Here is a 13,706-nt window from a genome sequence, read left to right on the forward strand (position 1 = left end):
CATCGGCACCATCGACGAGATCCAGAAGCTTCACATCCGCACCGTGCCCCTGTTTGAGTCACCCAGGTGGGCATGGCCATGTGTGTGCGTGGGCGGCTGTTGCTTCACCCGTCACAGACTTATCATCTCAGTCCACAGAGGCACTGAACGCAGCAACAATAGTCTCCTGTGACGAGGAACAACGGGCCTATTTAATGGGCCTATTTAATAGAGAGAGCCCAGGCTTGCGCTCTGTGCCGTGTGAGGAATACAAATGGGCTCAGACTTGATGAGTGGTTGGTGGTATGGGTATGGTGGTGAGGGTATAAGGGGTGTGGTTCTATGGGTAGAAGGGGTGTGGTGGTATGGGTAGAAGGGGTATGGTGGTATGGGTAGAAGGGGTATGGTGGTGAGGGTAGAAGGGGTATGGTGGTGAGGGTAGAAGGGGTGTGGTGGTGAGGGTATAAGGGGTAGGTTATGGCCACAGTAAGAGTGGGACTCTATGACGGGTGAAGCTTAGGGTAATGGTCAGATTGTGGTTCTCCTTCCCCCCAGAGTAGTGGAGAAGTGGGGCTCATGAACAGGTAGTTGGCAGTGAGTTTGAAATGATTAACTGGCTGTAGTGTGTCTAAATCAGGCCACCTATTTACGGAGTGAAAGTGCCTACCACACTGCTCTAATGTTGTGTGTGTGTCTCTGTGTGTCTCTGTGTGTGTGTGTGTGTGTGTGTGTCTGTGTGTGTGTGTGTGTGTCTGTGTGTGTGTGTGTGTGTGTGTGTGTGTGTGTGTCTGTCTGTGTGTGTGTCTGTGTGTGTGGGTCTCTGTGTGTATGTGTGTCTGTGTCTGTCTGTGTCTGTGTCTGTGTCTGTGTGTGTGTGTGTGTGTGTGTCTGTGTCTGTGTGTGTGTCCCGTGCGGTGTGTGTGTGTGTCCAGGAGGATCTGTTACCAGGAGGTGTCCCAGTGCTTCGGGGTGCTGTCCAGCAGGGTGGAGATGCAGGACGCCAGCGGAGCCACCAACCCCGTCCGCCCGAGCGCCAGCACTCAGGTACGCCATCACACCTGCGGTCTGGCCGTGGAGCTTATTTAGGCTGAGGCTCTGTGTGAAGGTTTGGGACTATGCAGATTGATAATGTCAGACAATTGTTGTTGTCAATAAATTGGCGGCTCTACATAAATACAATGAAACTGAAAGTTTAAATTGAATTAATGAATTAACTTTCTTGTGCGTGCGTGCGTGCGTGCGTGCGTGCATGCTTGGTGTGTGTGTTTGCATGCTTGGTGTGTGTGATGTCTCTTTGCCTCCCTGTAGGCTCTCTCCAGCAGTGTAAGCTCCAGTAAGCTCTTTCCAAGCAGCACTTCACCACATGAGACCTCCTTTGGGGATGAGGTTGAAGTCCACAGCCTGCTTGTAGTGGACCAGCACACCTTTGAAGGTACACACGCATGCACACGCACACACACACAAACACACACACACACACGCATATGTGCACAGAGAAAGTGCATTGATATTTAATGTCATGTGGCGTGGGTGGGTGTGATTGACTCTGGTTGTCCCCCCCCCCACACACACACACACACCAGTTCTCCACGGCCACCAGCTGCTGCAGAACGAGTACGCTCTCAGCATGGTCTCGTGCAAGCTGGGCCGCGACCCCGCCGTCTACTTCATCGTCGGCACGGCCATGGTCTACCCCGAGGAGGCCGAGCCCAAGCAGGGCCGCATCATCGTCTTCCACTACACCGACGGTAAGCCACGCCGGAGGGAGGCCACGCTGGTTGGGACTGGTGCCACCGATGTCTCAATAATTACCAGGCTGTGGCGGTAGTCACATAAGTGCACCGCAGGGGAGGCAGGAAGTCTGTGAGTAGAGAAGTGAGACAATCTGTGTTTGTGATCAGCACAGCCAGCTAACTGTGTGTGTGTGTGTGTGTGTGTGTGTCTGTGTGTGTGTCTGTGTGTGTCTGTGTCTGTCTGTGTGTGTGTGTGTGTGTGTGTCTGTGTGTGTGTGTGTGTGTGTGTTTTGCATGTTCCGTTGTGAAGGCAAGCTCCAGACAGTCGCTGAGAAGGAGGTGAAAGGAGCGGTGTACTCCATGGTGGAGTTCAACGGCAAACTGCTTGCCAGCATCAACAGCACCGTGAGTGTAACTCTCTGTGTGTGTGTGTGTGTGTGTGTGTGTGTGTGTGTGTGTGTGTGTGTGTGTGTGTGTGTGTGTGTGTGTGTGTGTGTGTGTGTGTGTGTGTGTGTGTGTGTGTGTGTGTGTGTGTGGGTTGGTGTGTGAAGGAGGAGAGGAAGGGGGAGAGATGGGAGGTGTTTTAATGAGCTTGTCTCTGCTGTTGTCGTTAACAAATAGTTGGGAGGAGAGCCTGATGAATTACAGCCAGTGAGTTAGAGAAACATCCTGACTCAATGGAGAGTGGCACCATCTGTTACTCTCCAGGCTCCTTAGCTTTGCTCGTGCTGTGGGTTTTTCTGGCACACACACACACATACACACACACTTACACACTTACACACACTCACTGCTCTACTCTCCAGGTGCGTCTCTACGAGTGGACCGCTGAGAAAGAGCTGAGGACCGAATGCAACCATTACAACAACATCATGGCTCTGTACCTGAAGACCAAAGGAGACTTCATCCTGGTGGGAGACCTGATGAGATCAGTGCTGCTGCTGGCCTACAAGCCCATGGAGGGCAACTTTGAGGAGGTGAGGGGGAGTGGGTGCAGTGGGGAGGGGGCAACTTTGAGGAGGTGGGGGGAGTGGGCGCAGTGGGGAGAGAACAACTTTGAGGAGGTGGGGGGAGTGGGCGCAGTGGGGAGGGGGCAACTTTGAGGAGGTGAGGTGGAGTGGAGGCAGTGGGGAGAGGGCAACTTTGAGGAGTTGGGGGGGAGTGGGCGCAGTGGGGGGGGGGGCAACTTTGGGGAGGTGGGGGGGGAGTGGGCAACTTTAAGGAGGTGGGGGGGAGTGGGCGCAGTGGGGGGGGGGGGGGGGGGGGCAACTTTGAGGAGGTGAGAGGGAGAGGGCAAGGCAGGCCCCAAGACAAAACAAACATCCTCAGGAGACATTGGCTCCAAAAACGTGAAACATGTACTTTTAGGAGCCAAAATTGACCCTCCAACATGAAGTGCACAAACGATATGTCATGTTGTACACCTAGTTTCTGTGTTCAGTATAGTTTGAGCTCGCTTTTGCCTGCTGACAGCACTTTTTGCTGGGGTCTGTAGCCTACCAAGAGCCCCCTTAACTGGGGATGGGCAATATTACCTCAAAATAATATGATATAGCAAGGTATTTTTGCAACAGTATATTTGTACAATGATGTGTTGCATTGGCATATCAGGCTCATCTTGTTTTCACCATCTATGCTAATAAACTTGTGAATATAAATAATCACAACTTGCAATTAACTTTCTAACAAAGTGGTTACTACAAATTAACTTGACTGTTTGGCTAAGACTAGTTTTATAATCACCACATTTGAACACTAACTTCATACATTTTCAGGCTCAACCCCGCAACAGAGGTGTTAGTTAGTCAATGTCCGATGTTTGGGCAGCGTTGGGGAACATTTGAGTGCGCCAATCACAAACCATCGCTGTCCATGTCAGATTTATCTATCCGGCAAAAAATATTCCATTCCTTTTTTTGAAAAGTGGCTACTCTACATATTCTGTGTTGGCAAGGAAGCAGGAGCTGTGTTATGTGTTCACCTCGAAGATATACCAGATATATTAATCGCATTAACCCGTATCCCAGCAGACTTTTAAAAAAAGAATAAAATGTACGTTTTAAAATTCCTTAAAAGACTTGAAATCTGGGACGAGTGGAAGAGAGTCTTGCCCAACTTCAATTAATTGCAAATTAAAAGTCAACAGTCATCCATGATGTAAATACATAATGATGGCGTATGTTGTTCCTCTGCTGCTCCCTGTCTGTGTAAATAACACTGACGTTATAAGATATTCAATAGTCACTAGAGGCACAAATGAATACCTTTTATGTAGCCTGGATACCAGCCTGAACTCCGCCCACAAATTTTTTTGTCTGGGAGATTCAGTCTGGAGTCGAGCTAGTTGGGAGGGTTTAAACGGCCCCGAAAAGGGATCTGACCATTCAAATTGTAAGGGCGGGCTTTAGACGTTGATGGACAGACATAGATAGAATACCGGTATACATCGAACAAAGATGGCGCCGTCTCGGGAGCTTAGTGGGACATATTTGATATGATTTAAGGTATCTACACGACTTTTTTTATGTCTACATTGACTCGGTTAGTTGTGTATACGCAACACCAATGTTGCCTAGGATTGTAGGTCTTAACTTATGCCCTCTAGACCATTATTGAAAGGTTATGCTAACAGCGTAGACAAAAAAAACATTAGAACTAATGGTAGCTTCTAGCCTTGAGTGCTAATTAAGTAACGTGAGCAGGCATATCTCAACAGATATTGACAGCGCATTCATTTTGAAAGAGGAACAGAGAAACGCGATCAAGGCATTTGTCGATTGAAAAGATGTTTTTGCCGTCCTTCCTACGGGATCAGGTAAAAGTTTAATCTATCAGATGGTAATAATACTACGTTGCTCTGATTGGTTCTAGGTATCCAATTCAGCGAAGAGGAATTTTCTTTCCTGGTTCGTTGAAACACGCCCCATAATCACAGCCCAGTGGTCCGGTCTCAGACTCATATTCTGACTAGAATTATGAGTATGACATCGTCAGGCTACCTTTTATGTCCACTCTCTCCCGCTGAGCTGATGCTCAGTTAAACAGGCTTTCACTTAAGGGGCGCCAGGTGTAACATACATTCTACGCCTCCTAATAGAATCATTTATTATGAAGCCATGTATCACCACATTGCCTTTTTGGCCACGAAAAACACAAACGCATTAGCATTGTGTCCATGGAACATTTAACACATTCTTTCCTGCCCAGAAAACACATCACATTGTATTATTCCTTGTAAAAGCGCTATAGGCGAACACTGTCCAGAACTGTCCAGAGCGATTTTAGCATCTTCTTCCATTGTAACCTCGTCTGATGCATTCAGTTTAATGCTATTGGTCGGCTTTAACCAAACCTTTCACAAATCATTTCGGCCTAGCTCTGTCCACTTAATACCTTAACAGCTCGCTCTTTAGGGAAACAATGCTCATGTGCTCACACCAGCTGTTTACCCCAGTTGTTTCACTGTCAGAATAGGGCCCAATGTGTGCTTGCTGTCCTTTCTTAACCCTGCTTGAACTCTGTAAATGTGTCTTTCCTCCTCGAAGATCGCACGGGACTTCAACCCTAACTGGATGAGTGCTGTGGAGATCCTTGATGATGACAACTTCCTGGGGGCAGAGAATGCATTTAACCTGTTTGTCTGTCAGAAAGACAGGTACATTTAACCAGTTTATTTGTCTGTCAGAAAGACAGGTACATTTAACCAGTTTATTTGTCAGAAAGACAGGTACATTTAACCAGTTTATTTGTCAGAAAGACAGGTACATTTAGCCTGTTTGTTTGTTTGTCAGAAAGACAGGTACATATTGCATTTGGTCATTGGCTTTTGTGCACCTCCTGATTGAATTACTGCAGCTTAGTTCCACTTTGTCATATAGACTTGTCTCAACCTCTCTCTCGCTCTCTCTCTCTCTCTCTCTCCCTGTCTCTCCCTCTCCCCGCCCACCCCCCCCCCCCCCTCTCTCTCTCTCTCGCTCTCTCTCCCTGTCTCTCTCTCCCTCTCTCTCTCCCTCCTCACATTCCTCTCTGGCTGCCTCCTCTCCCAGTGCTGCCACCACAGATGAGGAGCGTCAGCACCTCCAGGAAGTGGGCGTGTTTCACCTCGGCGAGTTCGTCAACGTGTTCTCCCACGGCTCCCTGGTGCTGCAGAACCTGGGCGAGAGCTCCACGCCCACGCAAGGCTCCGTGCTCTTTGGCACCGTCAACGGCATGATCGGTGAGGCTCAGCCAACAGGCTGCTGTGCCACGTCCCCCCCCCCCCCCCCCCCCCCCCCCCCACACCCATGTCACCTCCGAGGCAAAACTCGCAGCGGGCACCTTATCTCTGCATGTGTGTGTGTGTGTGTGTGTGTGTGTGTGTGTGTGTGTGTGTTTCAGGACTGGTGACATCTTTGTCTGAGAGCTGGTACAGTCTGCTGCTCGATCTCCAGAACAGACTGAACAAGGTCATCAAGAGCGTGGGCAAGATTGAGCACAGCTTATATCCTTTCCATACAAATATAAATATCAAAATCACCTGCTCTGTCAGAGGGAGGATCTCTTTATCTCGCCCCGCTTATTGTAAGACGCTGTGTGCTGTGTTCTTGTGGTATTCTCGTGTCTTTTCTCTTAACGCCTCTTGCACTTGGAGGTCTTTCCACACCGAACGCAAGACGGAGCAGGCCACGGGCTTCATCGACGGCGACCTCATCGAGAGCTTCCTGGATCTGGGCCGAGCCAAGATGCAGGAGGTGGTCGGCGGGTTACAGGTGAGGCCCACGGAGCTCCCTGAGGGAGGCTAGATTGGTGTGTGTGTGTGTGTGTGTGTGTGTGTGTGTGTGTGGGGCCCAGGCGGAGGTTTCAAATGACTCTCAGGCTGGGTCTGCAGCAAAGAGGTCCTTCATGGCATCTGTGACTTTTGTGCCCTTGTATTCTATAAGTGGGACATTTGATCATACTGTCCCACTTTTTAATCTTATTTAGGGGCAACCACATTGCAATCAAGAGGGAAAATATGGCTATAGTTTAAACCAAGCACAAAATACGAAATAAATAAACTTGCTTAATACGATCCGTGTACATGAAATATCCCTACACGGATGGATGGTAATTGGAATGACATGTACACAGTTTCTGGGCATGTATTTCTCTGGCAGTTGCGTGGTTGGATTGGTTGCTTGAGCTAAAAGCATGCATGTAATTGAGATCGCTCTGCTGTTGTGCTGTTCCCCCAGATTGACGACGGGAGTGGGATGAAACGCGAGGCCACAGTGGACGAGGTCATTAAGATCGTGGAGGAGCTCACTCGCATCCACTAGTGCTGGTGCTGCTGCTCCCTGATTAGCTCTGTACATGTATATAAATAAAAACAGCCACCGTGTGCGCGTGCGTGTTCGTGTGTGTGTGTGTGTGTGTGTGTGCGCGTATGTGTTTTTGTGTATGTGTGCATGTGTCCCACTCCATTTTGAGACGAACCTCCTAAGCTTCCCTGTAACACATTCACGCAGGACCTTGCGTACGTACGCGCGTGCGTGCGTGCGCAAGCACACACACTCACACACACACACACTCACACACACACACTCACACACACACACACACACACACACACACACACATATGCACGCACGCAGACATACACGCACACAGACAGACAGACATACACACACACACACACACACGCATACATGCTGTCAAAAACACCAGACCCCGGGTGGGTTGTGCGCTCCAGGAGGACAGGCTGGGAGGTGGAAGTGTGGAGGCAGCAGAGAAACAGGCACTTCTGATGGCAGGCAAGGCCTCAGACCCAGCATTAGGGTGGTGGTGGTAGTGGAGGAGGAAGTTTCACCATGGTGGATTGAGCTTTAATATCACCTGATCATCGATCTGATGGCCCTGGGAGGAAAGTGCATTGTGGGAAATAGGTGAGCATCACAGGAGGGTTATTTCGGGTGGTGCAGAATGGAACGGTGTTGAAATACATTTTTAGTGATTTTTTTTGTTTTCCTTCTGTTTGTTTTTTGTCTGTGATGTTTCTTTTAATAAAATTTGCATCAGTATTTCCTCTAAACAATATGTGGTTTGGTTTATTGTACCATCTATCACTGATTTGTAAGAGATGTAATCTATGCGTTGGACCCAATCCCATATTTCAAAAGTATGGAGGATTGCAGACTCTAGACGTTTCTAAGAACCCATTTAGAGTTGATGTGTATCAGCTCTGGTGACCACTTTGATCCAGAGGTTCTGAAGGGAGGAAGGGATTTCCAAGCACAGATTCACACTTTTTTTTAGTGGACCCTCTGCTCAGCATAGATAAGTTATGGCCATTCGGCCTTCATTCAGACAGGAACTAGACCATCTTGGATGTCTTTGCTTCACCCGTGTGCTGTTATTTCCTTATTTATTTTATTTTTTTTTAAGCATAAGTTCTTGCTTGTTGCATTGTACACTCCTGTGTGCATGGGGTTGTTTAATAAGGGATGAAACCGGTAAAATAAGGCAGCTCTGGATTCCTCTAAAGAGGCCCCTTGGGCAACCTGCTCCACATAAAGGGTAACTGCGCACATGAAAAACATCCGTTTGCTCTTGCAGGAGAGAAATGATTATGAATGAGATTGAAGCTCACAGTCCTTCTAACCTCAGGCTACAGCCTGCTACCTGTTCAATGTCAGCCTTGCTGGAAGGAGACTTTTAATTAAAATAGTTTAGCTCAATATGCCCTGCAGCATCTTGATCAAAAGTTGTCCTGAAAGTCAGGGTGGCTGATGTTATTGCCTCTACATTGAATAAACCTAAAACACTAAATATAAATAAAGCTATCTTAGTTTGACCTGATATCCAACACTGAATACGGGACAATTTTTTTTTTATCTAGCAATAGCCTTATTTTATATATATGAATGGTGTAAAATACAGTATAAGAGAATTCGTTTTGTTGCCCAAAGAGCTCTTTTCTCCACTAGATGGAGACAGAAGGATGCCAACGTTTGTTTGAATTATTTCAGTGATTTATTCAGTAGAGCTAATTATGTTTTAAGTAGAAACTTTATCAATACGTTGAACGCATAGGCTGCACATCATATGCAAGGTTTGTCGACAACTGAGTGTCCTAAGTTTTGATTAAATCCAGGATTGAATATAGTCATTTAACGTCCCCCTGTGATGCAGGAGTACAGTAGCAACTCAAGAGATTAGGTCTACATGGGTAATTGCAAATGGATCATTGTAAGAACCAATTCCACTGTCATTTCTTTAATAACTTGCTAATCCCAGACCTCTTTCTTAATAGATTAGATTTTTCTTGTTATTTTTGAAATAATTAAATAATTATGTAACCTTCTTTAATTCTTTAGGATTTGATTAGAATTCTGATTCAATAATGAAGCACAGTTTATTTGAATGAATCAGACGTTCTGTTTGAACACCCTGAAGAGCACTGAAATAACTTATTTTATGGATCAATTATTCATTTCTGGAGGGTAATGCCATATTGGCAAATAAGAACATTTTGGACTTTGTGAGTCAACAATCCTTCCTATTTCACTGTTTGTGCAGAAACAGCTCTGAGCCTGCAATTCTTACTCTTGCATCCAAGCCATCCCCCCACTCTCTCCAACTTGAGCACACACAAATATGTACACCCTGACTGACTGACTGACTGACTGACTAACTTCACAACACATTATCATCAATCACACATCCTGCCCAAGCACAGACGTGTGCGGCGAGGTTCAGGTCCTTGGGTCGATGTGGCTTTCTTCCTTGAGGATCAGACGCACCCCGGAGCGTGGAGTCATTAGTCCAGTGTGTTGGTGTGTGTGATGGACAGAAAGGCCAGACCTGTACCTGGCATTAGAGACACGGACACACACACACACACACACACACACACACACACACATCCAGGTCCAGGGACGTAGGAACACACCGACACATGCAGGTCCAGGGACGTAGGAAATATAAGTATGTTTTATTGAACTAACAAGGAGAGAGAGAGAGCCTACAAGAGCGATGGAATACATTATTGATTAGACGACAAGAGGGAAAGAGGGGTGACAGAGAGCAAGGGAACACAGACAGGGAATGATGCCTTACTGAGATAGAGGGGTAGAGGTGTGGGGGTGATAGAGGGAACAGAGAGAGCGGGGTAGAGGTGTGGGGGGGATAGGGGGAACAGAGAGAGAGAGGGGTAGAGGTATGGGGGTGATAGAGGGAATACAGAGAGAGAGAGGGGTAGATGTGTGGGGTGATAGAGGGAACAGAGAGAGGGGTAGAGGTGTGGGGGTGATAGAGGGAACAGAGAGAGAGAGAGGTAGAGGTGTGGGGGGGATAGAGGGAATACAGAGAGAGAGAGGGGTAGAGGTGTGGGGGTGATAGAGGGAACAGAGAGAGAGAGAGAGGGGTAGAGGTGTGTGGGTGATAGAGGGAACAGAGAGAGAGAGGGGTAGAGGTGTGTGGGTGATAGAGGGAACAGAGAGAGAGAGGGGTAGAGGTGTGGGGGTGAGAGAGAGAACAGAGAGAGAAGGGTAGAGGTGTGGGGGTGATAGAGGAGGACTGAAGAACAGAAGCACTTCTCATTTGGAATCTGTATTCAGGTGATGTATCTGCGCAAAGCTGGTCTCAGCAGCAGTCATGAATTTTTCAAATTGAAATGTCACTCCTCTTTGATACAAAGCCATCGATATTTTCATTTTCCACAGAGGGCTCAGTGTCAGCAAGGCTGGCTTGTGAAACGCAGAGAACGCACCTAGGTTCCCTTGTTGTTATGCAAATCCCACCACTTTTGAAGAGCCACATTTTATAGACCAGACAATTGATGTAACTGTGCCCGCCTATCCCCAAATGACTGGCTATTAGCTGATTCCATGGGGTTCTTTACTTAAATACTCCAGGCCACAGACGATTGCGATATTCTTTAAAACACACCTGTGCGTATTTAATGTGCCTAACCCCCCAACTGTGAATGGAAATGTGCTATTATATCAGCGAGGGAGTGGGTCTAAATGCCAAGAGAGAGTATTAACACAGGGCCTACTTTCTCAGTAAGGCATCCTCTTTTCCTTTTCCTGCTTCTGTTTCAAACGCTCAATGAGTTCTGCCCGCCAGCCATTGCCACCACAGTTTTTGTTTTATGTAAAAATCCAAAGGTGGAACCTTCTGGGGCATCTCAGTGCTTTTAAATCTCTCGGTCTCTCTGACCGCAGCGTATGACCCTACAGGCGCTTTCATATGCTTACACTCGCTGCAAGAGAAGAAGGAGCCTGTGGTGCTCGAGTCAGCCTGCTGATATAAACACTAAGGTACTCTAGGTCTGATGCCATATAATTTTATCACCTGTTTTAGTGCCACTGGAGGGAATAATCTTGTCCTTCAGTGCAAGGCCATTAGAATCTATTACACCTTCGGCACTCTGTTGCCTGTCGCCGTACACATTAAAGATGCCATTTCAAGTTTTTTTTTCATATTGTGTTTGAGGTGGCGTAGATATGACATAGCACCACATTATAAAATGCAATGTGGTGTAGATTTCATTAGAATACTGAGAAACACTGTCGTTTTGTTCTGTTGATTTTCATGGTCATCCCGAAGGCAAATTCAAGGCAGCAAGATCTAGCAGCTTTTTTCCCCAGCAAAATGTCACATCTCACCTTGCAGAAAGAAACTCTTTCAGTTGAAAAAACCCGGATTTACTGAGGGCCTTTGTAATGAAAATCCATTATGTATGCACATTCACTGGCAATCACACAAACCACTTTAATATGTGTTGACGTGACAGTATGTTGTGGAGAGGTGCGTGGCCATCTTCCCATTTTTCTTTATAGCAAAGAACTTCTAGTTTTCTTCTTCTTCCTTTCAACAAAGAGCAGCCGCCCATAATTCTGAAAATAATGGATGTTAAGGCTTTTGATGCTGGCAGGCAATCATGCATGAGCCTCTGTAAAGGCTTCAGAATTTTCCATAACAATTTTCTTCAAGCTAAATTACGACGAAAGCACAGCAGACTTTATTAGAAAACCTTTATTTGTGGCTATATTTTTTTTTTATAAGTCATCATAAGAACATGGATACATTGTCAGTTGGAGACGTACTGATATTCACTTGTCCGTACAAATGACCTTGTGTCTGTCTACCAGAGCTGCATCTGAATTGGTCTGTTCTGGTGCACTAGAGATCACTAGAGTGCCTGTGCTGGCTGTCATGCTGCCTGTTAGCCCGATTCCCCAGAGGTTGAGGATTCAGACACGGGCGTGGAAGTGTGACTCCTGTAGGGCTACGGCACCTTCACACCCACAGCATCTGTGCAAAATGCTGTGGTACACACACACACCATGCTAACACACACACACACACACTCACTCACTCACACACACACACACACACACACACACACACACAGACCAAGAACACACAGCTGCCCTTCCTCACACCTCTATCTCACTGTATTTCACACACACACACACACACACACACACACACACACACACACACACAACTCCCTCTATCTCCCTGTATTTCACACACACAAACAACTCCCTCTATCTCCCTGTATTTCACACACACACACACACACACACACACACACACACACACACACACACACACACACACACACACACACACACACACACACACACAGACAAAACTCCCTCTATCTCACTGTATTTCTGTCTCTATCCTCTTTTCTCCCTGCCATTCATTCTCTCACATCCAGCCCGACTGGATTCAGCCCAGAGCATGATGCCGGTCCCTTTGATGTCACGGGCATCTGCCAGTTTCTATGGGAGGCGGGCTCAGAACTACACAACACAGACCGTCATTCCGAGGTCTCCATATTCAGCTTGAAGCAAGGAAACCCATTCCTTCTGCACACCTGCTGGCAGTCATCTTGATTTACATTCATGGTCGTACGCTCCCAATATCTGGGTTTGTGCTGACTGAACACCTTGTCTTAACATCACATATATACTCATTCAAAGCTCAAGAGAGCTGCTATTCTCATCGACCCCTCCTTTGATCGACTACATTGAGAATTCACCCTCCACACTCTCTTGACCCGAAGACCAGTTCATAGCTTTTTGGTCATCTTTCATCACGGCTTGACTGATGGCTCCCATGTGATATCCTCCATGTTTGATGGTTCTGAGCCCTCTTTTTATTTTAATCACTGGAATAATTGTGCTGTTGTCAGGGAATTAGACCCCCTTGGTCTGATCGTAGGCTGTGGGTTTTTTATAACATAGCAACCACGGTTTGTGCTATAACCTCGTTTACAGAGGGAGTCGGGAAGCAGGGAGCGTCTGTTGACACTCGCTCCCACTGCAGGTCCCCTCAATCTCCAACAATAAATTACTGTTGTGCTTCAGCCGAAAACAAAAACGAGGTACATACATTGATAGATTTACAAATGGTGAAAAGATTATAGACCTTATCATTTTCAGGTACATCGATATACTGTGTACGGTTGTTTTCCCACTGATAGTCTTTTAACACCCCTGAGTTCGCATTCACAGGGTTGGCTTTTGATTCAATACAAACTGCTCTTAGGTCTTATAACTAGAGACGCTGTTAGATATTCCATCACATATTGAACATCTTGCACAAGAGTGATTCTTGCCAGAGGTTGTGTAATGATTGGTTCTGGCATTTTCCATTTGCAATGAATGGGTTTACACGTGTCATAGAAATATTGCAAAGGCATGGTGTTTGGACGGAGAAATGTGTAAAAGAAATGGATGAGGAAAAAAGAAGTCAGTGAGAAAAGAAGGTTAGGTTGAATCGATGTCTGATGCCCCCTGGTTCTTGGGGGGGTGTATGTTGCAGCTCGTTGCCATGGAATGGAACGGCTCTGTTCTAGGCGTAGAACGTCTCCACTTTCACTGCTTGGCAGAACATGGTCATCGAGAAAACCAGGCCCAGGATCTGCACAAACACACAGACAGTACACAGTGAGCTTCACGGTGAGCCAGACGGCTTCATCAGTCAATCAGCTGTCATCACTCGCTGCCTGATCAA

The 13,706-nt window shown here is 46.8% G+C and overlaps 2 protein-coding genes across 2 annotated transcripts in view; one reads left to right on the forward strand and one right to left on the reverse strand.

Moving 5' to 3' along the window:
* Window positions 1-7,755, forward strand: part of ddb1 (damage-specific DNA binding protein 1) — a 19,797-nt gene extending 12,042 nt beyond the window's left edge. The window contains exons 17-27 of the mRNA XM_080843243.1: window positions 1-66; window positions 912-1,023; window positions 1,288-1,411; window positions 1,563-1,727; window positions 2,023-2,117; window positions 2,519-2,689; window positions 5,258-5,367; window positions 5,759-5,928; window positions 6,090-6,192; window positions 6,337-6,460; window positions 6,926-7,755. The exon at window positions 1-66 is cut by the window's left edge and continues 30 nt beyond it. Of these exons, the coding sequence (XP_080699369.1) occupies window positions 1-66; window positions 912-1,023; window positions 1,288-1,411; window positions 1,563-1,727; window positions 2,023-2,117; window positions 2,519-2,689; window positions 5,258-5,367; window positions 5,759-5,928; window positions 6,090-6,192; window positions 6,337-6,460; window positions 6,926-7,009 (1,324 nt within the window). The 3' untranslated portion in view covers window positions 7,010-7,755. The remainder of the gene's footprint in view (window positions 67-911; window positions 1,024-1,287; window positions 1,412-1,562; window positions 1,728-2,022; window positions 2,118-2,518; window positions 2,690-5,257; window positions 5,368-5,758; window positions 5,929-6,089; window positions 6,193-6,336; window positions 6,461-6,925) is intronic.
* Window positions 7,756-11,778: 4,023 nt separating this feature from the next.
* The window catches only part of tspan4a (tetraspanin 4a), a gene marked incomplete at its 5' end in the record, with an annotated part of 39,929 nt that continues 38,001 nt past the window's right edge, over window positions 11,779-13,706 (reverse strand). The window contains one exon of the mRNA XM_080843290.1: window positions 11,779-13,613. Coding sequence (XP_080699416.1) covers window positions 13,545-13,613 — 69 coding nt within the window. The 3' untranslated portion in view covers window positions 11,779-13,544. The remainder of the gene's footprint in view (window positions 13,614-13,706) is intronic.

This window comes from Sprattus sprattus, assembly GCF_963457725.1.
Source record: "Sprattus sprattus genome assembly, chromosome: 8".
NCBI lineage: Eukaryota > Metazoa > Chordata > Actinopteri > Clupeiformes > Clupeidae > Sprattus > Sprattus sprattus.